Source organism: Oncorhynchus clarkii, chromosome 23, assembly GCF_045791955.1.
Source record: "Oncorhynchus clarkii lewisi isolate Uvic-CL-2024 chromosome 23, UVic_Ocla_1.0, whole genome shotgun sequence".
NCBI lineage: Eukaryota > Metazoa > Chordata > Actinopteri > Salmoniformes > Salmonidae > Oncorhynchus > Oncorhynchus clarkii.
Window position 1 is genome coordinate 14,185,995 of NC_092169.1, and position 22,577 is coordinate 14,208,571.

General features: G+C 41.1%; 1 protein-coding gene across 6 annotated transcripts in view; it reads left to right on the top strand.

Annotated features, from left to right (window-relative positions):
- The first annotated feature begins 1,512 nt into the window (after window positions 1-1,512).
- Window positions 1,513-22,577, top strand: part of LOC139381568 (transcription factor COE3-like) — a 74,859-nt gene continuing 53,794 nt past the window's right edge. For 2 of the 6 annotated variants that reach the window (XM_071125210.1, XM_071125208.1), the window contains exons 1-6: window positions 1,513-2,204; window positions 2,469-2,625; window positions 2,957-3,020; window positions 3,425-3,480; window positions 5,256-5,329; window positions 7,070-7,138. In XM_071125210.1, the coding sequence (XP_070981311.1) occupies window positions 2,074-2,204; window positions 2,469-2,625; window positions 2,957-3,020; window positions 3,425-3,480; window positions 5,256-5,329; window positions 7,070-7,138 (551 nt within the window). In that variant the 5' untranslated portion in view covers window positions 1,513-2,073. The remainder of the gene's footprint in view (window positions 2,205-2,468; window positions 2,626-2,956; window positions 3,021-3,424; window positions 3,481-5,255; window positions 5,330-7,069; window positions 7,139-22,577) is intronic. The other 4 variants (XM_071125206.1, XM_071125209.1, XM_071125211.1 and 1 more) reach the window with 3 other exon arrangements.

Here is a 22,577-nt window from a genome sequence, read left to right on the forward strand (position 1 = left end):
CTCCAGTCAACAATATCAGATCTAAGAGGATTTGTCTCAAAGTCTCCTAATTTGATAATCTGATTTAAATCGCATTGGTGCGTGTAATTAGGGGTTAAGTTCTAATAAACGACTTGAAGCCATGTTAAAAAAAAAAAACACAGTATGGCTAGGCCAAAGTTCTGTAAAGAAAGATAGGTTGACAATCTCAAATGAACAGACAAATTTGTCCCGTTCCGCTCCTCAGACTGTTTTATATTTGTGTTCATGGAAGTGCCAAGTATTACAGCAAAAAAACGTATTAATGGGGCATTTACCTTCATGCCTTCTAAAAATATGTGTTGTTTTGACGCACATATAAGGATATATCTTATTATACAGAGTGGCAATAAGGCAATAGATCTTGAAAAGAGGTGAAAGCAACAGATTATTATTCATTTATCTTTGGCAGCAGCCATTAACCCTCAGCACCAGATGGATAGATTGCTGAGGATATAGGCTACACCTCTTCCCCCCCCCCCCCCCCCCCCCCCATTTCCCCCTTCACCTATTTGCCCTCAATAATGTGAAGGGTTTTCTGAATACAAGGCTCGGACATTGTCTCTCCCCCAGTCAATCAAACCATTACACTACATATGACTTCTACTGTCATGAGATGAAAATAAAGATACCTTATGGTCCGAGTATGTTTTATACAAGGCAATCCGGATCTTCATCACATTAGAGGTCAGGGAATATAAATTAAATTAAATTACACTCATTATGCTTTCTTGATTAATATTTTTTGGAACACACGTCAATGACTGGTGGTCAATTTCCATTAAAAGCTAAAAACTTTTTCTCTGCATGGGAGTGAATGACATCCCGAGGCTTTGTTAGTATTTTAATATCTGCATAGCAGTGAAATACACTCAGTTTACGGATTAGACCTTCCTATCGAGATTCTTAGTTGATGTCGCTTTGATTAAACAATATAGGCTAAATGTGAGATTAAACAAAGATAAGACAATAATTTTAACATATTATTTTCTAAAACATGATTTATATAGGCATAACATATGCCTATTACATGTTTTTTTGTTAGCATAGCCCACATTAGTGAATTCACTGCCGGCCATATAAATCGTATGTGTCACAATACTCCTAATTAAATAACCTAATAAAAATATGAAAATGTCTAATTACAAATCTTCTAAAAAATATAGTGTAGGCCTACCATAAGCACGCGTTCACAATAGACAAATGACCATAACAGGAATAGTTTTTTAATGTAGTGAATGAATGTTGTGTGATGGTCACACCTCGTTGAATTCATATCATTGAAGAAAAAAAATCAACTCACCACATTGCAAGAGAAAAGTAGAGCGAGTGTTCTCAGGTTGCTTCTATAGGCTAATACTCGAACAGTCGAGCGCCACTGCTTGACAGGAATCGTCAGAGCTCCATATATGGTAAAAGCCACGCCCCATGAGCGTCATTTTCTGACTGAGTCTCTCCCGTGGGTTTAGAGTTTTGGCTCCCGGGAAAGATTTCAGTCCTCGGGGAAAGAGGGCTTAGTTTTGCATGTTCCCTTCCATCCTGCAACGACGCGAAAGGCCCCTTATCCACCTCTCCTGTGTACCGGGAACACCTCCACGGTGACCAGCTTCTGCGTGTGCTTGTCTTTTGGAGAAGCAGCACCTTTCAATACCAGGAGTGGTTTATTCAAGTGTCCTGAAGGTTTTGGATGTGGTGCTTCAGGGATGTCGCTACTTTGAGAGCATCATCCACACACAAACAACAGCTATCGAATTTTTCAGTGAATAAGCACAACAAAAAGAAGGAACAATAGCCACTGAAAAAGCCTAGTCTGTTGAACAAGTCACTTTTCCAGTCTGTGGATTCCACACCAACTAAGTAGAGTACTTTGAGAATTGTTCACATCGCTGCAACCCAGGACGGATTGAAAAGGGAGGCGAGACCTGTGGACCTGGTTTTCCCCTTGCAAGGCTCAGACGGCATTTACGACTTATCCCGTAAACCCTCAAGGATAACACGTTTGGACGTTTATTTACCGAATTTCACAGGAGGCTCTTTGCACGTAAATTGTTCTAAATGTTTGGGATTCAGGAAACTATATCGCGGGGTGGGACAACGATGAAGGAGGAACCGCTGGGTGGGCTGAATTCTGTCCGCTCATGGATGCACACAGCTGGGGTGGTGGATGCGAACACAGCCGCCCAAAGGTACGCATGCCAAATCATCTGATTTTCTCACGCATTTCTCATATCGACCCTCAATCCCCTCAATACTCTGTATCAATTACGGTCTCCCAATGTCCCCCTTCGGCTCTCCCCTCTTTCATTACATCAGATTACCCTTATTGTGACAAATCAAGAAATCTCTCGTACTCAAACGTGCTTCCACATCTCCACTGTTTTCATTAGCTCCATCATCTGTCTCCCGTGTCTGATACTTAACCGAGATGGTCTCTTGTTTTCTTCCTGCAGTGGTGTTGGCTTGGCACGGGCACATTATGAAAAGCAGCCACCTTCCAACCTCAGAAAATCCAATTTTTTCCATTTCGTCCTGGCACTGTATGACAGACAGGGTCAACCCGTGGAGATCGAAAGGACAGCTTATGTGGACTTTGTGGAGAAAGATAAAGTAAGCGCTTCATGAGAATATCGTTTATTGAATTTCATAATCTTTACTTTGAAATGAACTTGACGTACTTAGAGATGGCTGTGGGTCAATAAAGCAGGTCACGTGCAATATCGATTTTTAACCCTCATTCGTCGATGATAGGAGCGTGGTTGTAAGTCTTATTTTTGACAAATTATACATTTAAAATGATGAAGTATCAGCTAGAAAGATAGATAGATAGATAGATAGATAGATAGATAGATAGATAGATAGATAGATAGATAGATAGATAGATAGATAGATGCTTTATTTTCAGCTGACCATCATCTATCTCAATGTTGGTTATTTTCAGGAACCAAACAGTGAAAAAACTAACAATGGGATACACTACAAACTACAATTGTTGTACAGCAATGGTGAGTGAAACAATTATTTAGATGAATTCAGTATTACCCAAAATATAAAGACTATAAATAATAGTAATAATAATAATAATGATGATGATGATGGTGATGATGATGATGATGATTATTTTTGTAATCATCATCACCATCATCGTTATCATGCTTATTATCATTTACAGTTAATTTATTTTCTAAATCATTGTTTAAATGTCCTGGTAAAATAATTGATGATACAGATTATAGATGTATAAATGTTCTGAGTAAAAAAAATATATATATATATTAAAAAAATATATATATATATATACATATATATATATACTTTATATTAATGATTTTTTATTTTATCATCAGCAATCGTGTACATCTCACACAGCCCTACACCTTTGCCTAAGCTTGTCATATTCCTTCCCCAGGCGTCAGAACAGAACAGGATCTTTTCATACGGTTAATCGACTCCATGACGAAGCAGGTAAACTACCTTTACTCTTATATTCATACAGCTTGCTTACACGAGAAACATTGGTTCTTTCTATACATCACCTGCATTGTGCAAATCTCCACAACCTGTGCAATTCATCACACATGCGTAGTATAACTTATGAGATGGGGTTTCTTTATGCAATCGTGCATTGACTGAAATGGCTTTATATATAGATTGCGTGTTGGCCTATATCCTGTTTTTGAGCGACACCTAAGTAAAATTAATCAAGCATTAAGTTACCATTAATTTAACCTACAATGTGTACCACCTATACAATATAAATTATGATTGTTGGCTTGTAATGTCGTTACTTTCTTCCGATAATGATATAATGCATTTCTTTTTTTGCCTTTTTTTAAATTTTTAATATAAGATAGGCTATTGTAACATAAAGTAGGCCTGGGCTATTTTATTGATATGGAGTTACAAGTAGTCGTATTGTCTTGTTGAGTCCCTTATTCTAATCTGTGATTTTTAGGCATGTTGCTAAACTTGACCCATGACCCATATTAAACACATATAATATTTGGGAATGTTTTTGAAAAAGCTCACGTAGCTGAAACACTTTCACTCGTAGAACAATTCACGAAATTAAACCCCAAATCTCATCACATGATGTTAACTAGGGAAAAAAGAAAAAGTTATTATTTTAGACTTTTCCACCATAGTGGTTGTTATTACTACTAATTTACCGAGGGTTACAGCAGATCCATTTAAATAGAGCCGTTAAAGCTTCCACCACTCCGAGGGAAAATTCCTCTGCGAATGATCCGAGTCAATGACGCAGAACAAGCAGTTTATGGATTTCTCTGTTTCTGCAGCTGCAAATATCGACATAAATCAAACCAGTATATATAATCGCCCGGTGCTCATCAAACAAAAAACAAAGCCGTCAAAAAGTCAAGTGGGGTTCCATCCCAGAAAGAATAGGACGTCAACATTTCGGTGTGTAATTGTGTATTTTTTCTCCTTATCATACATTCACACATTCAAACTGTCTTCAATTGAATATAGAAGTGCCGTATAACATGCGTCTTTGCGCTAGGTAGGCTAGTTCAATAAAGGGGAGCAAAGCGACTCTTCAGAATAGAGGGAGGGAGGAACCGAGGGAGGGAGAGCGGCACAACTGATAGCTGCACACCATCTGTTTCAGCCAATGCTCAAAAATTACTCAACCGCACCGCCAGACACCGCTTTTTATCCACAGAAAGATCATTGTTAGCAGCTCAAAAATAAACAACAGATTGCCCATTAACACTTTCCCCCAAATATCTGCAGATTATAACCATATTGATGACACGTCATTTGATCGTCCCTTATGAAAAACTCCCCCTAAAAAGTATTCTTAATATAATGTTATAACAACAAAATATATACGTTGTTATATTATAATATTATACTTATTATTATACTTATACTTATTATTATTATTATTATTATTATCATCATCATCATCATCATTATCACCATCATCATCTGTTATTATCATTGGACCAACATTTTAACATGTTATTAATTTCGTAGGCTTAGGTCTACGCCATGACACTATTTAAAATGTATCACAGTGTTAGTTTTGCAGCAGTGACGACAATATTGCTTTTTCACCAATAACAACAGTAGTTAAATTTTTGGAGGCACTTGTTTTTGACTATTCGGTTTTAAATGCCGTTTACATTTAGGCTACTGTAAAGATGATGATATACAATTGCTCATTATATGTATTTAATATAGCCTACATATTCGTGTCTTTATTTTTCCCAAAGGCGATTATATACGAGGGTCAAGACAAAAACCCTGAAATGTGCAGAGTTCTTCTTACGCACGAAATTATGTGCAGGTAAGTTTTTTTTCTCTCCACCAACTCATCGTTGTTAAAGAAGTATACAGTGCATTTCTTTATTTTCTCCCCACACTTGTTTATCATATTGGCATATGCGGAGAAGGCCTACAAGTATTGGAGTACAAACAGACTGGTGCCCAGGGTAGTTGTAGCCTACAGGGTCTCTTGTTGAATATATTAATATTATTTTGATGCCAGTGAGTCTGCGCCTCAAAACATGGAGTCAGGCCTTGGTTGATCCCACCTGTCATTGGTGATCAGCGAACTTTTTAGCGTCAGTTAACAACGTAAACATCTCAAGCTCTCATGTTCTGCTGCTATCCAGTGGTGTCGTTGATAATAAAAGGAACACCGTTTTATGTTGTTTATTGTTGCGCTCATTGTGAGATTTGTGAGAATTGAATTCGGATACTGTCGGTTTAACCTTTCTTTTGTTGTACTGTCGCATTGTTCAAGTTGTTTGAGAGCAAGTGCATTAACCTAGAACTGAGAATGATTTGCCTTTTTAATAAGTCTACATAAACTCATCACTCATACAAAATTGTTTACATGCATCCATCACTTATTTGTGACACGTGGAATAGGGTTTGTCCATATATCATTAAATCGAATATGGTGATATTTGACATTGATTATATATCATGAAGAGGATATATCGTGATGTGCAAGACTAGCCTATACTATATTTGAGTATAACCGGTGCAGTTGTATTAGTTAGGCTGTATCAATATGTTGAAAATTAAGTGTAAATGAATAAACAAAGCCTTATTTTTTGCCATACAAAATTGCACAGTCTTGAATGATCTAGTCATTAAAGGCACAACATGTAGAAGAGGTCTCCCTAAATATTGCCCAAATCTAACATGAAATATGGTGCTTTCTAGAGGTAATCTGTACTGTCAATGTCAAAGAGAAATTGCATTCTGTAGAGGCATATGAAGACTAACCTACTCACTGAGTGAAAGCTATAATCATTCAAGAAGGCATGAGGTAGTGAGTATCCTAGGCCTACTCCATGAGAGTATTCTTCTGTTCTCTTTTGCTCTGGTAAAGCATTAAGTGTATTTTTGCACTTCTATGCAGTATTATTGTAAAATCCACTCAAACTATCTCTTGTCTGCATGTTGTGAAAAATGTCTTTCTTTCCTTGCCATATGGCATCAAATATAATTTAGACCTGCAGCCGTTATACAAATATACATTTTCATTTAAAATGGGAAGCAGCAGTATAGTTGTGTTTAATTTCAGTTTGAATTAAAGCTCCTTATCAAAGAACTGGAGGTATAGTGTAGGTTTAGAGAAAAGATGGTGGAAACGTGATGAAGGATAGATTAGTGCTTTTGAGGCCGTAATTGATAAATGCCCCGCAGAAATATTGGTTTGAGGGTGGCCTCTTGCATCTCCCCCAGAAATAGCAGCCTGGCAATTAGAGGTAAACAAAAGCTGAAGCTGTGAAAAGTGACTCCCCTGCCTCCTGGCCCAATCCCCCCTCCCCTCCCTTCTACTTCCCTCCTCTCAAGCACTAAGGCAAACACTTTACCACAACATGTTGTTATTCTATCAGCATCCATGAAAGGATAGATTTAGTGAATGTTATTTCTCTATTAATTTTTGTTTCCAAATTGAACACAATTACGTTTTGCCTTAGAAAGCAATACACATTTTTTTAAGGGTCTAACTTTCACTCTAAACAGTAACAGCCACTGTTGTGATCTCAAACGTTCTTTCTTTCCCTAGCCGGTGTTGTGACAAGAAGAGCTGTGGCAACAGGAACGAGACTCCGTCAGACCCTGTGATCATCGACAGGTAGGCTCTGCTCCATGTCTTCTCCATGCTGCTGTGATTGTGACCTGTGTTAGATTCAGCCTTATGCTCTGTTGGGAAGTGAGTGAGAACTCCGCAGTGTTGGGGTGCCCAGGTGGGTTGACTCCAACCTTCTGGTCCACTCTGTGGGAACTGTGGCTGATTGTTCTGTAAGCAGGTGAGGGGGGAGGGGGGGTCTTTCCCAGCTACCTGTGCTCAGAGGGGCAGTCACCACCTGGAGAGGGGTGTTCGATCACAGGTGCATTGGGCGGGGTATTCATCTAATTATCTATAGGGTTTATGATGATATTTGTCTCTCATTTTCTCTTTGTCTATCGAAGTGGTCGTTATCTAGTTTTTACTATTCTCTAAGGTTCGGCAATGCTAAGATTGTGTGTGACGGTGGTTAGGGCTCTGTTGTGATAAGAGTTTGTGCCAGGGATTTTGCTTTGAACCTTTAGGTTACGGTATGTCACATAGATTACAGGATTTGGATATTCAGAGAACATAAACTGCATATTGGCTATTACATTCCTTCCACACAGTATAACTGTTATTCAGACTCCTCTATCTCACGGCTGAAAAATGAATGTGGGTGCGTTTGTGTGTGCCTACGAGTGTGTAGGAGGGAATATCTTCACCATAGAGCTTAACTAACTCTCACCATGGCGTGGGGAGAGACAGCAATGCTAATGTTTGACTAGCCAGAATCACTGTTTACTTAGTGGAGAATGCCTGGTATCTGACAGAGGGGACAACTCTCTTATTAGTAATCAAATAGGGCTGAACAGTTGTTGCCGCCACTCCAGCAGCTTCTCATGCATCAGGAAGTAGGGGCTGCCATGGATGCCTGCCTGGCTGGATTACCACAGCTACTGCTTCTCTAGATGCCTCTCTCTCTGTCTACTATGAGAGCTGGTGTTCCTCTATTATGTAGGACTGGATGTAACATTATGTTATGGGTATTATGTATGTGATTTAAATTGAGCAGCCCAAGGACACACTTTATCATTCAAATAAATGCACAAATGGCTCTCATCATGCCTTCTCATGAAGTTGATTATCTGATTTATTAGACTAGTGTAGTTTTTGGATACATTGTTCACACTGAAACGAAGTATGAGAGATAAACATCTCACTGATTTCTGTTGCTTTTAAGTTTGATATGTTCTGCCTCGGCGCCTTCATTGAGTTATGTTTCACACTCTATTGTTCCTCAATCTGTGGGACAAAACTGGGAACATAAGCACAATAGCCAAAATGAATGCAAAGCAGAAAAAAAGAGAAGCGGATGGATATTGTAAGCTCAACCAGCTCTGAAAAAAGGCTCAGATTTTTATTGTGACGGGAGTGAATGGGAGTAGAGTATCGTTTTCCTTGCACAATGAGCCGGTCTGTTGAATCACAAAAGCATATGTTCCTCATTAGGCCCTCCCATTGTCTCCATGTCGTAACTATGAGCAGATCAGTTCACCCTCCCAGTCCCACACTACTTCCCATTGACTTCCCACTGACTAGAGGGGGTTGCAACAAGGCTAGTTGTGGAGTTTTGGGATTAACACAAAATAACTGACGTTTACTGTACTGCATACACATGTCACCCAGTTTACCATCCAGTTTACCATACAGTCATTTTCAGTGAACATATGGGTGAGATTTTGTGAAGCCTCAATATGTTACACACTCTTCTGTCTGTTTCTCATGCAAATTGTGAGTGGCACCTGTGCTGCGGTTGCTTCTGGCTAAAAGTGATTATTTTAAATTGAAGAGAGCTGAGAGTTGACTGTGTGAAAAAAAGACTGATTGTTGAATCAGTCATGTCTTAGATAGCTGCCCGACATTACAGTATAAAATATCTTCAGCTCTGCCACATTTCCTAGAGAAAGAGTAGCATAGCCCAACCTTTAAGAAACAGATTTGGAGTGAATCATTGATGGCATTTCCTCACTGTAACATTTTCCCAGATGGTACAAGGGGAAAGCATACACAGCTAGCTGGCATCTATCAAGACATTAACTGGCGTTCCCATGGATCTGGCATATCCGACTAAGTTTGGGAAACCTATCATTCCAAATGTGTCCAATTTTCCTGTGGTCAAGCCAGACATCTGTTTACCCTATTTTCTCTCTGAGTTTGATGCAGATTTTCAGGAATTTTTTAAAGGGAAAGAATTCTTTAAAAAAAGTTTGTTAGATACAGTATAAGCCTAACAGCTGTCACAGAGTTTCAGGGCTGGAGGAGCTTTAAATATTTCACAAGTGACTTTTGATGTCATTACATTATTCATATTTGTTTTCTGGGGAAAGAAAGGGATTATTTTATGTGTGTTTGTGTGTGTGTGTTTGTGTGTGTTTGTGTGTGTGTGTGTTTGTGTGTGTGTGTGTGTGTGTGTGTGTGTGTGTGTGTGTGTGTGTGTGTGTGTGTGTGTGTGTGTGTGTGTGTGTGTGTGAGCTTGTGTGTGTCTGTGTCTGCATGTGTGTGAGCTTGTGTGTGTGAAGGGACATTCTGTACTGCTGGGGAAAGGCTGACCCTATCTTCTGTGCTGATTGTAAAATTAAAGTCTATTACAGATGTAGGATATTAATTTGAGACAGTTTGCTACAGCAGGAAAATAATCATGCAGCAACAGGAAATTTGAATTATTATGTGGATTATAATTAATTGACATATTTTGTATAGGTTGTTCCATTTTTCCTAAGGGAAATCAAGTCTGAAACATCAGAAGCCTTTTAAAACCCAAAATACACTAAACGTTTTACATTTCCTGCATTGCAGGAAAGTTCTCCTGCATCAGGGTGATCAAATTAAGATCCTACATCTGTATGTTCTGTCAGTCTTTGCATACATACACACATAACAATGAGGGTTCCTCAAGGTTTTTTGGGGGAAGGTGAGGGTTCTATGTACAACTATACTGACCCAAAGAACCCATTGAGCCCTTCAATTGTTCTTTGCTGTTCAAACAATTGATATTTCTTCTTAAATGGTTCTTTCCTCTTGATAAATCAAATTTAGGGTTGGTGGCTTATTCAACTATTTTGGGGTGTGGTTTGTGCACAACTCTTTTTGTGTTGACTAAGTGGTTGACTAAGTCAGTAGTTCTCACCCCCAGCCATTCCAGAGCTAGCACACCTGATTCAACTTGTTGAATGAACCAGAATAAAAAAAACTGTAATGGATCTACAAAGAACCTTTGAGATTGAGAAAGGTTCTTTACAGAACATATAAAGCTTCTTTATAGAACCATCCATAATGGTTCTATAAAGAATCATAAACAATACATCTGTATAGACCCCAAAAGGGTTTCAACCATAACCAGAAACTTTTTGTTAATGCTTCTTTATAGAACCAGGTTCCATATGGCACCAAAAAGGGTTCTGCTTTGGTTACAAGCCAAATAACCCTTATTTGGCACTATACAAACTATTTGTTTTTAGTGTGTATTTTTTGCTCTTCTAATCAGGAATGTTGGAAACTATGTTGGCTCTTGCAGAAACAAAAAGACACTGATTGAATTTGGTCGGTAATTGTATCACTATTGCTATGACTACAGTACTTCACAGTTGGCTTTAATCATATCTTCCCATTATGAAGTCATTGTTGAAAGGGGATGTCACATCTTTAAGCTAGTGGCGCCTTAAAGTTAGTGGGGGCATGGGTATATACAGGCAGTAATTTGAGTCTCTATAGTTATAGTGATGAGGTGCCCAATATCTGATTAGGTGGTTTCCCCATTTACAGTATGTGTAGGGCAGTGTACGCCAAACATAATTCAATTTGTGATGACTCTTCCGCCCTGGTATCTATCTTCACTCTCCTGACTATTGATTTTGTCTTCTCCTGTGTGAAAGATTAGATACATGGTCCAGGCTTACACATTCATTTTGTAATACAAAATAAGAATATCCTGTTGGGGAAAAAAAGAAAGAAAGAAAGCGACTCATTCTTGCTGCCAAAGTACAAAGGTTGCTTGTATCACAGAGGAGATGCAGCATATTAGGTGAGGATAGCACAGGAGGGAATGTGTTTTCAGAGCTCACACTGCCCATTCGTGCATTTTGAATCTAATGTATGTTCACATGTCTTAACATCCATGTCAATGTACACTCCCATTCAGAAAGGAGGACCGTGGACCAGACCAAAAGATGTCAGCTCCACTTATTCCAGTTTTAACCGCGTTCCCTTTCACTTCCTGTCACAAAGGTCAAAGAGCTTTGACCTCTGGAGGCCGCCCAGCTACTGAATAATTCATAACATTGACTTGTTTTTTTCCTTTAGATTTTTTTCAGTCATCAGCACACATGGCTGTGCTGTGGGAGGGTTTTTATTAATTTAGCTCATTTATAAAGGCCTCTCCGCACCTGTTCATGTGTTAATGCAATTCAGTTTTTGGCCTAATGCAAATTTTGCTTAGCTTTTCGTTATGTTGCTCATTAGTGTGCTGTATTTTCTAAATGACTGTGCGTTATCGTTCATTTGCGGAACATCTACTAGGTCATATCCCAGAGTGCAGTGGCTTGGTGTCTGAGATGTTTGTCTGCAACAAAATAACTTGGATGCGTTGGACCACATATGCTTTCTCTTCCCTCTACGCAACAAATACAAAAATTGGTGTGTTGGTGTGTTCCCATCTGGTTTTTGCAAAAGTGAGATTAACTCCCAAGCTGAACAAATGCCAGTATTTATAAGGTCAGCTTTTTGCGTTGGAAATGCTATGTAATGAGAATCAGCAAAAAGGGGACATTAAGCACAATTTAATTCATTGTCTCCTTTAATGTAATTTAATGCCCTGGACTGTCAAAAAGGATTTCAGACACCATTTTAATTACACACGGAAAAAATAAGTGTGTTTTGATAACCTGTGAAGAGAGTTCTGGTTTATTAACTACCTACTGTAAATTACATGTTTTCACAAAGGTAATAAAATTGCACTGTATATGTCGTGTAATTCACCATTCACCCACAAGTGAGAATGAAACAATGCAGAGGTCAGAGCAATGCACAGGTTGTGCTGTTTTTATTTTTATTTTGACCTTTATTTAACTGGACAAGTCAGTTAAGAACAAATTCTTATTTATAATGATGGCCTACCCGGCCAAACCCGTACGACGCTGGGACAATTGTGTGCAGCCCTATGAGACTCCCAATCACGGCCGAATGTGATACAGCCTGGACTCAAACCAGGGACTGTAGTGACGCCTCTGGCACTGAGATGCAGTGCCTTAGACCGCTGCACCACTCCGGAGCCCTAATCCTGGAGGTGTAGCTCATGGATTCTTGCATCAAATTGTATTTGGCTCAGGATGGTGAGCATACAGTTTTGAAGTGCAGTCGATTAAAGTTGCTGCCTTTAGGGAAAAACATGCACACACACACACACACACACACACACACACACACACACACACACACACACACACACACACACACACACACACACACACACACACACACACACACACACACACACATCCACATCCACATCCACAAACACTTTAACTTTTCATGTTCATGCCTCAATAATATTATTTCCTTCTTCGCGTTTTATTTACGGCTCTTTTCAATGTAATTCATATGACAGATGTGAGTTTTTGACACCCTGTGAGAAAGGAGAGAAGAAACTGGCCACCCCTGACTGGACTGGAGTGATGTTTGAGTGAAACCTGTCTCCTTTTGAGCCAGAGTAGGAAGAGCAGGAAGTGTTGAGAGCGAAAGCTGTACTTGGCAGCTCTCTGTTGGCTTGCACTTGGTGAAAAATGAAACCCAGACCCTCTCTGCAGCCTTGGAGCCAGAAACTCCTTCCCACTGTTCCAATATCCAGGATTGGGTAATACTGTTCACTAAGCAAAACATTACCTCAAATTATTCTGCTCTGTTTCTTATTCCCTCCTCCCTCATGTTGGTTTTATCGCAGTTTGTAAATGTCAAGACACTTACAAAGACGCACAGTATAAATTATATTTTCCAAATGATGCTCTCATGTTTGGGTTCACATGAGTGGCGTCTGAAGGTAACGTGGTGCCTGGTGTTCCCGCGGGAGACCCACCTCACTGGGATAGGATTCCCCAGGGGCATCAGCTAATGGCAAGACTTGACAACAGCACAGAAGACGGGGGGTGTTGTGTTTTACTAGTGCTGAGCAGGGGTGATGACTTTAACATGTGTGCAGAGAGCGAAGGAGGTGTGTGTGTGTTAGAGAGAGAGAGAGAGAGAGAGAGAGTGAGCGAGCGAGAGAGAGAGAGAGAGAGAAAGAGAGAGAGAGAGAAAGAGAGAGAGGTGTGCTGTACAAGAAACTAGTCTGGACCAACAGAGCGACGGATTCGGCTCCAGCTTGACGGCAGTGAAAGACGAAACATGGTTCCACATGTGTTGAGAAAGAGCAGTCCATCTGTCCGAGAGACAACCTCTCCCCCCTTTCCACCCCATACCTCTCACTCCTCTCCTCTCCCTTTCTCTTCCCTCATTCTACTCCCCTGGTTCGCTGTGCTGACAGAAACAAGGCCAGAGCTGGTGTGATGGAATGAAGGCTGGACAAAGCGCAACACTGGCCCTCACACACTCACGCACACGCACGCACGCACGCACGCACACACACTCACACACACACACACACACACACACACACACACACACACACACACACACACACACACACACACACACACACACACACACACACACACACACACACATTGGTGCGTGCACACACACTCACACACACATTTTCTTTGTAAAATTAGTGATCTTTTTAAATAACAATTTTGATTGTTTGTGTTTTTCTGTTCGATGAAGTTCCATTGTCTCCTATTACATTCAATAACTCTGTGGAATATCATGGTAACGCTCTACATTAAGCTGCCCTAAAATACCATTACAATCAAACATAATACTTGAAAAATATTTATAGCGATGAATTCATTTGAAATGAATTTCCATGAAGCACAAGTGTAACACAGTACACAATGAATATTGTACATTATTGAAAACTAAACCTAAATAAAACATGTCGCTCTATCTCAAATATTTAACAGCTTTCCTTTATAATTAAACTCTATAGCTGTTTAGAAGTCTTTGTTTGGCTTCTTAAAGATTTAATGGTGAAAAAGTTTTTTCAAACATCCCCGCATCCTATGAATCACATTTAGATCGGCCAGCGCACTGTTTTTACATGCTTTTCTTCCTTTTGAAAAAGGGTCTCCTTTCTTTCGATTCTTTCTTTCTTTTGGCAAGTTCTCACTCCCATTCAACCCTTATTGGGTTCCCCCTAATTGTCAAACAAACTGTTGGGTCAACCTCAGTCGTATCTGGCCCTAAAACAGCACATTAGGCCCTGGTGAGGGATATACTTTATACGGTATTTCATCGGAGACGGAGTAATGCTGGGGTTTTATGGTTAAGTACCAGTTCACGCCCATGCCATTTGTTCCGCATTAGGCTGGAGGTTTTGTAAATCCGATCAATATGTTCACCGTGATGTGATTCCTTGCCAGGATCTCCCGAGTCGTTCTTTCCTCCAGTACTTTTGTTATGGGATCGGTTGTCGATGCACACTCACGCCACTACCCCCCTCCCTTTCCTCCATCCATCCATCCATCCCTCCCTCCCTCCATCTCCACCTCTATCTATTTCAATTTTCTGAATGTAGCAATTTGTAGTGTGACATGGCTGAGATTAAGATGGGAAGCAGTCGGAGGAGGATTGCATCGGACATGGTCTTGTTCCCATGGCGTGGGGTCACAGGACAAAGATGGGGAATTGTGGGATGGGGTCATCAGTTACCTCAAGGAAACGAGCAGGTCTTCTGGCCGCTCCGATGGCCCCAAGGGTTGCCTGGGATGGATCTGAGGGAAAAGCCCCAGAGAAAGAGTCCAGAACCAGTGTCATTTATTAAAAGTGACAAGTTATTTCTAAGTATAGCTCAGTTTTTTTGTTTCTTTACGATGCTGTCATTTGGAACAGTGGCCCGCTGTCCACGAATCACATAGATATGATACATATAGGGATGACCCCCTCTTTCTACATATCTTCGATTCAGTCTGGGAACATTTGTATTCTGTTTTATGGAGCTATATTTTCTATTGTTTGAAATAAAACAATTCAGGAATTATTTGACCATAACTGTGAAAATATTTCAATATGCTATAAAATATTTATCTTTTAAAATGAAAACCACCTTATTGTATGTATCTGATGTTGTTCTCATCATATAATCGCTCTCAGAAGTCTTAGCAAACAGAACCATGTTGCATTTAAAACAAACGCTTCAACATCTATTTTGGTGGCATAGTCAGATTCTCATTATTTTAATATTTATCTAAACCGTAACATTAGATTGTTCTAACCAATACTATTGTATTCTAATATGAGCCTCCTTTCCATTGTGGATTGGTGGGGTTCTCTTGACCCCCCCCCCCCCCCCCCCCCCCTTTATAACCTGCCCCAACTGTGTTAATGATATATGACAGAAATGTCCTTGTGCTGGTTCAGTGGCAAGAAAGGTCCTGGCTAGTCTATATCAATTCATCTGACTTATGTTCCTATGTCTTAAATTACCACTTTATGGAAACCTGTTGCTCGCTCCTCTTGCCAAATGAAATCAGATCTCCTCTACGGCCCAGTGTGATATTGATCCATATTCAACACCCAGGCTGCCGATTGATCCCTATTGATTTACAATAAAAACACTCCTCTGCTTGTTCAGCACCACGTTCAATATGGTTGAAGAAAAAACTGATTTTGTCTTTACCTTGCAGGGACCAGAGCCATATAAACATGTGAGACGCTTTTTCATTCCAAGAAAGGAAAAATTGTTCTTGGTCTGAAACCACGACAAAATGGTTAGTGTACACCATTGTGCTGCAACAGAAAAATGATCTACTCAAGTCATGTGAAACAAACTAATAGAAATGGGTTAATGGGATGGCACTTCTATTAGGAGTCATTTATTGAGGAATGCCTGCCCCGTTTCTGAATTTCTACATTGCAGTGGGGAGGTATAACTGCCATGTACAGCTTGATTTCTGCACGTTAACACAATAAGACTTCCTGTAGCTTGATATGAATAGGCCTCTCTCTCTCTCGTTATCCCACCCTCACATACAGACATGCTCTCTCCCTCCCACACCCTCACTATTAGAGCCCAGAGTATAGAGCAGCCCTAGCAGCGCCAGATTCTGGCATTACCGCGTCATGTCTTAGTCCTAATCTTTCTGACTTCCTCCCCCCCAGACCCTCTGTAAAATAACTGTTCCCATCCAGCTATTTCTAGTCCTGTTGCCGACCTAAGGACATCTGAAAGAAATGATCCCAAATCTCGGACATCCAGGAGTTTACAGTTATATAATGATAGTGAAAACCACATGAGGGAGCGCACATTTTTGGGATGCCTCCCCATCTGTTTGGAGCTATACTGAGGCCAGACCAACAGGACAGCATGGCACCTTTTACCAGCCCTGGTCCAGCCGGTGTGGAACTCATTACATTGTGTTATAAAGCAAATCCAATAGAGCTCCGTCCTCAGTGATTGTGGCACCATCTCTACCCTGGTTGTCCCTGTGTAAGTGCTGGTTGTTTGTTTGTCCTGGAGAAGCTGACGGAGGGCTATGCAGGGACCGGGCCAGCCAGGTCGAAGGCGACGCTAAACCTGAGCTGCCTGGCATTGCTCTGCTCCTTCACCGCTGGCCTTGTTTGGACTGCAGCTCCAGTTTGCTTTCTTAGAGGGAAGCTGAGCCCTCATAATAACGGGCCCTTCCCCCGGGTGGGAAGCTTTGCATAGACAAGGGAGTGATGACATAGCCCGAGAGGCCTTGCCAGTACACCCTTGTGCTCTTAGCATATTTATTTTCTCTGCTCATTGTATGGTTTAAATCACATCGTATTATGTTCGGCCCCTATGCACGTGCCGATCACTCTGATGTGCTGAGGTATATGCTATAGACCTACGGGCTTTGTTTTCACAAATTATTCTGGGGATTACTGACTGGCTGACCCGATTGTAATCTTTATTAGTCTGTTAACCATATCCTCTGCTTTTGGGGCCTTCATAACTGACCTGATAAACCTTGACCATTTTCAGAGGATCCTTGCAAGATCTAAACCTGTTCAATATAAGAACAAGTGTTAATTTGTATACATTCATTGCTTCTCAAATCACTCCCACTCTCAAGAAAATATTTGGACAGTTTGAGACCTCCCTATAGTTTTCCCTATGGTTTCAGACTAACGAGAATGTTTTATTCAATGCCACTGTTGTTTTTTGTTATTGAAATGGCTTGTCGATTCGAATAGAGTCAACCTGGTCTGACAATACAATCTCATTGTATCCAGTGGAGAGTGAAAGCCATCTCAGCAGCGTAGCTTCACCAGAACACAGTGAGATTGGAGGAGGGGGGCAGAGTGAGTGGCTCCTCCAGATGGAGATCCAGGATAACAGAGAATGTCTGGGCCCTTTTCCAGAGATTCCATAATAGGAATCTACCATGGCTCGTCTATTAAGTTGTGCACACCACGAGGAATGAGGAGAGAGAGAGAGAGATGGGGAAGAGGAGATTGTTTAGACTGAGATGGACAACACACATGGCTTCACCTTTCTTGTGCAACTGTCAAATCGAGACTACCAGAAGTCTCAGGTCATGCGGTCTACGACAGTCAAAGAACTGCCTCGCTAGTGGGGAACTTTTTTCAGTCACAGAGGCGCATGACAAGATTTGTTTTTGTTTTCTGTTAGGAATGGGAAAGTACGACATGCAGGTCAGGAAGGTCAGCGTTGGGGTTAAGAGGTCGCAACCTTTTTGGTACCTGAGCAACCTCATATGGCTAAGTCATTTCTCAGGCTCCTCAAAAACGGGGTTGAAAGTAGTGTGTGTGTGTGTGTGTGTGTGTGTGTGTGTGTGCGTGTGTGTGTGTGTGTGTGTTTGAGGGGGTTGAAGGGTAGGTTCTCCAGTGATCTATCAGCAACAGAAGCACATAGGATGGAAGCTACTGCAACTTAACAGCGTAAGACAGATTGGCAGGACTTTCTCAGTAAAGACACATAAAGCTGGAGAAGGAGTCAGAAAGACTGAGTACAGTGGATGTTGAACGTTGACCTCTCATCCAAATATAGAGTATGTAGAACAACTGTATACTCTTCCAATTAAAATATTTTTTTATAACCAAAGTGTTCCTTCTTCTCATACTTAAAAATTGGCAATCATTTTCCACAGTGTCAGTTCTAACCAAGCACCACGTAGTCCCCTAATATCTCTGAAGCTGCATTTGTTTCGAAGATAGTCTATTTGTGTACAGATTGGCCTGTCACTTTGTAAAATAACATTCATGATTTTTTATTGTTGCTCTGCCATCACCCTTTCCTCCTCTCTACAAAGTGGCTTTTGTCGTTTGAGGGAAGTAAACTTCATCAGGTCGACACCGAGGTGTGCTTCACATGTCACTCAGTGGAGCTCTCCCCTAATGAAATGCTGCATACAGATTTTTGCCTGCGGGCTCAAGGGGATAAGACTGTGGAAACAGAATGAAAAGAGCTCCTTTCTGCACACACATACGCGCGCGCACACACACACACACACACACACACACACACACACACACACACACACACACACACACACTTGCTCGAGTGCATCCATGTGAAGAGATCCAAATCTGCAATTTATTCAAATATTGATATTTCTACTTGTCAGGAGAAAGGTGCCTTGAAATTTCCTCTGAGTACTCCTGTCAGAAAAAGAGCGAGAAATATGTCAGATCATTCATAAATAGAGTTCAGCCCTGTGAAGTCGGTAGGGAACAGCAAAAATATATATGATTGTCAATGAAGAATAGAAGCAATATTACAGACTAGCGCTTAGTCTTCCATCATGTCAAACAAGCAGCCCTTGCTGGCCCGTAGTGTAAACTTGCATATCCGTGTGTGTTTGTGTGTGTATGTGTATAATTTCATTGTATGTGTACATGTGTATGTACAGTGCCTTGCAAAAGTATTCGGCCCCCTTGAACTTTGCGACCTTTTGCCACATTTCAGGCTTCAAACATAAAGATATAAAACTGTATTTTTTTGTGAAGAATCAACAACAAGTGGGACACAATCATGAAGTGGAACGACATTTATTGGATATTTCAAACTTTTTTAACAAATCAAAAACTGAAAAATTGGGCGTGCAAAATTATTCAGCCCCTTTACTTTCAGTGCAGCAAACTCTCTCCAGAAGTTCAGTGAGGATCTCTGAATGATCCAATGTTGACCTAAATGACTAATGATGATAAATACAATCCACCTGTGTGTAATCAAGTCTCCGTATAAATGCACCTGCACTGTGATAGTCTCAGAGGTCCGTTAAAAGCGCAGAGAGCATCATGAAGAACAAGGAACACACCAGGCAGGTCCGAGATACTGTTGTGAAGAAGTTTAAAGCCGGATTTGGATACAAAAAGATTTCCCAAGCTTTAAACATCCCAAGGAGCACTGTGCAAGCGATAATATTGAAATGGAAGGAGTATCAGACCACTGCAAATCTACCAAGACCTGGCCGTCCCTCTAAACTTTCAGCTCATACAAGGAGAAGACTGATCAGAGATGCAGCCAAGAGGCCCATGATCACTCTGGATGAACTGCAGAGATCTACAGCTGAGGTGGGAGACTCTGTCCATAGGACAACAATCAGTCGTATATTGCACAAATCTGGCCTTTATGGAAGAGTGGCAAGAAGAAAGCCATTTCTTAAAGATATCCATAAAAAGTGTCGTTTAAAGTTTGCCACAAGCCACCTGGGAGACACACCAAACATGTGGAAGAAGGTGCTCTGGTCAGATGAAACCAAAATAGAACTTTTTGGCAACAATGCAAAACGTTATGTTTGGCGTAAAAGCAACACAGCTGAACACACCATCCCCACTGTCAAACATGGTGGTGGCAGCATCATGGTTTGGGCCTGCTTTTCTTCAGCAGGGACAGGGAAGATGGTTAAAATTGATGGGAAGATGGATGGAGCCAAATACAGGACCATTCTGGAAGAAAACCTGATGTAGTCTGCAAAAGACCTGAGACTGGGACGGAGATTTGTCTTCCAACAAGACAATGATCCAAAACATAAAGCAAAATCTACAATGGAATGGTTCAAAAATAAACATATCCAGGTGTTAGAATGGCCAAGTCAAAGTCCAGACCTGAATCCAATCGAGAATCTGTGGAAAGAACTGAAAACTGCTGTTCACAAATGCTCTCCATCCAACCTCACTGAGCTCGAGCTGTTTTGCAAGGAGGAATGGGAAAAAATGTCAGTCTCTCGATGTGCAAAACTGATAGAGACATGCCCCAAGCGACCTCCAGCTGTAATCGCAGCAAAAGGTGGCGCTACAAAGTATTAACTTAAGGGGGCTGAATAATTTTGCACGCCCAATTTTTCAGTTTTTGATTTGTTAAAAAAGTTTGAAATATCCAATAAATGTCGTTCCACTTCATGATTGTGTCCCACTTGTTGTTGATTCTTCACAAAAAAATACAGTTTTATATCTTTATGTTTGAAGCCTGAAATGTGGCAAAAGGTCGCAAAGTTCAAGGGGGCCGAATATTTTCGCAAGGCACTGTATATTTATCGAAATGTGAATGAGTGTGTGCAGGCCATGTTGTGACTCCTGCTTCTATCTGTTTGTCAACTTTTTCCATCGAGACGCAACATTTCCCATCCTGCGGCAGCCCGTGAGAGCGTGGCCCTTCTGGAGAGGTCCGTAACCGGACGCTGCCCTCCATGTGGTTTGAATTAGGGCCCCTGAAGCTGTGAAGGACACCTCAAATGACGTGAGGCACTCACACACAAATTCCAATCTGCTGAACGGTGGAAGAAAAGTGCTCTCCGGGAATCCTCCGAGATATTTTGGCTCAGTCCGGAGCGATTAAAATAGGGCGGAAACTAATAACTCAAGGAATCATGACTAAATATCCCATGAAATCTGCCTCGCTCAGTAACACCCACATGCACGTCCAAATCAGCCCTCTCAGAATAGAGCTTTTCAAACTAAACCAGAGAAAAGTATCGTTCTGTACTCCCTTGGCTGAATGGAACTCTCAACACTTGGAGCAGATTAGACAGTCTTGTCTTTCGGCTAGCTACCTCAGACCTGACAGGCATAGGATTCAGATGATGCATAGGGCAGCGAGGCTCCATTGTGCCAAGGCGATACAGAAAAGGACCCAGTTTCTCCGGTAGTCATGTGACGCTATAGTTCATAGCAGTTGACGAGGAGCGGTTTGGCACAGCTTGGGACCCATCTGGGTGGTGCAGATACCCATACTGAGGAGCTATTTTACAACTAGGCATCTGTGTGGCTGAAGAGCTATTTAGCATATGCTGCTATACGGGACAATATGCTTCAACATTGCCAGCCGTAGACTAGTGCTCATTTCCTAAAGCTCCATGCAGCATCGGATAGATGCAGAACAATCCAAAGTTTATAATAATGTTGTAATTTCTGTTGCTTAAGTAGAAAACACATCCTACTTTTTAATGACTCCACATAATGGCTGATGTTAAGGCTAGGACCATGGCAGCCAGTTGAGACATTGCCTGTCCATCTACCTGCATAACACATTTCATACTGTGTGTCCATAGTGGGGACATACTCAGACGTTTGGGCTGCAACACAGAACAGTGCTCTGCTGACAGGGTGAGGGTTAATGTTTACCGCCTCAATCCTCCAAACTCTGTGAAGGCATTTTGATCCCTTGTTAAAAATGGTGATATTGATTGGGTTTGTTTCACAAAAGCAATGGCTTGTGTGTGTTTCGGAGTAGATAGGGATAGCGCTGACATCATCCACGTATTCCTGGAAAACCCCAGATGGTGCATGAAGCTGAAAGTATTTGAATTTGAAGCCACATCGCTGAATGGGGCTAAATAGCGCCCAAAAAATCACAAAGGATCATGGTGAAAGTGGCATCGCTAGTTTGCTACGAGGTAGCCGACCAGCAGAACTTGTGACTTCACTCTCCAGACCGGTTACTGGGGCTGTCCATATGTGTATACAGTACAGGACATTTGTGTGTTTCATAAGATTAAACTCTTCCCACTATCAAACAGCGACATTTCCCTCAAACTATTTAAATGACGATATACAAAACTGGTGGTATCAACACTGTCTGATAACAATGTTATGTACCCTTTTGGCATCCATATCTCTTTCTCTTTCTTTCCTCTCTCCGCAAGTGCCCCACATAGTGCTCTTCCACAGAGATCAGGAGGTCTTTCCCTATCCGTGGTGCTTTGCACGTAGCAGAGTAGCGTGGAACTCACCCAGAGCTGTTGAACAAACACGAGACCAGCCTGTCAATAGCACCTCCGCAAACTAATTGCCTGTCAAATGACCCATCCCCAAAGCTGCCCACATATGCTTTGACTCAAAGCGCACCTTATTAGAAGACAAGAGATACGAGTGACACTCTTCTGTT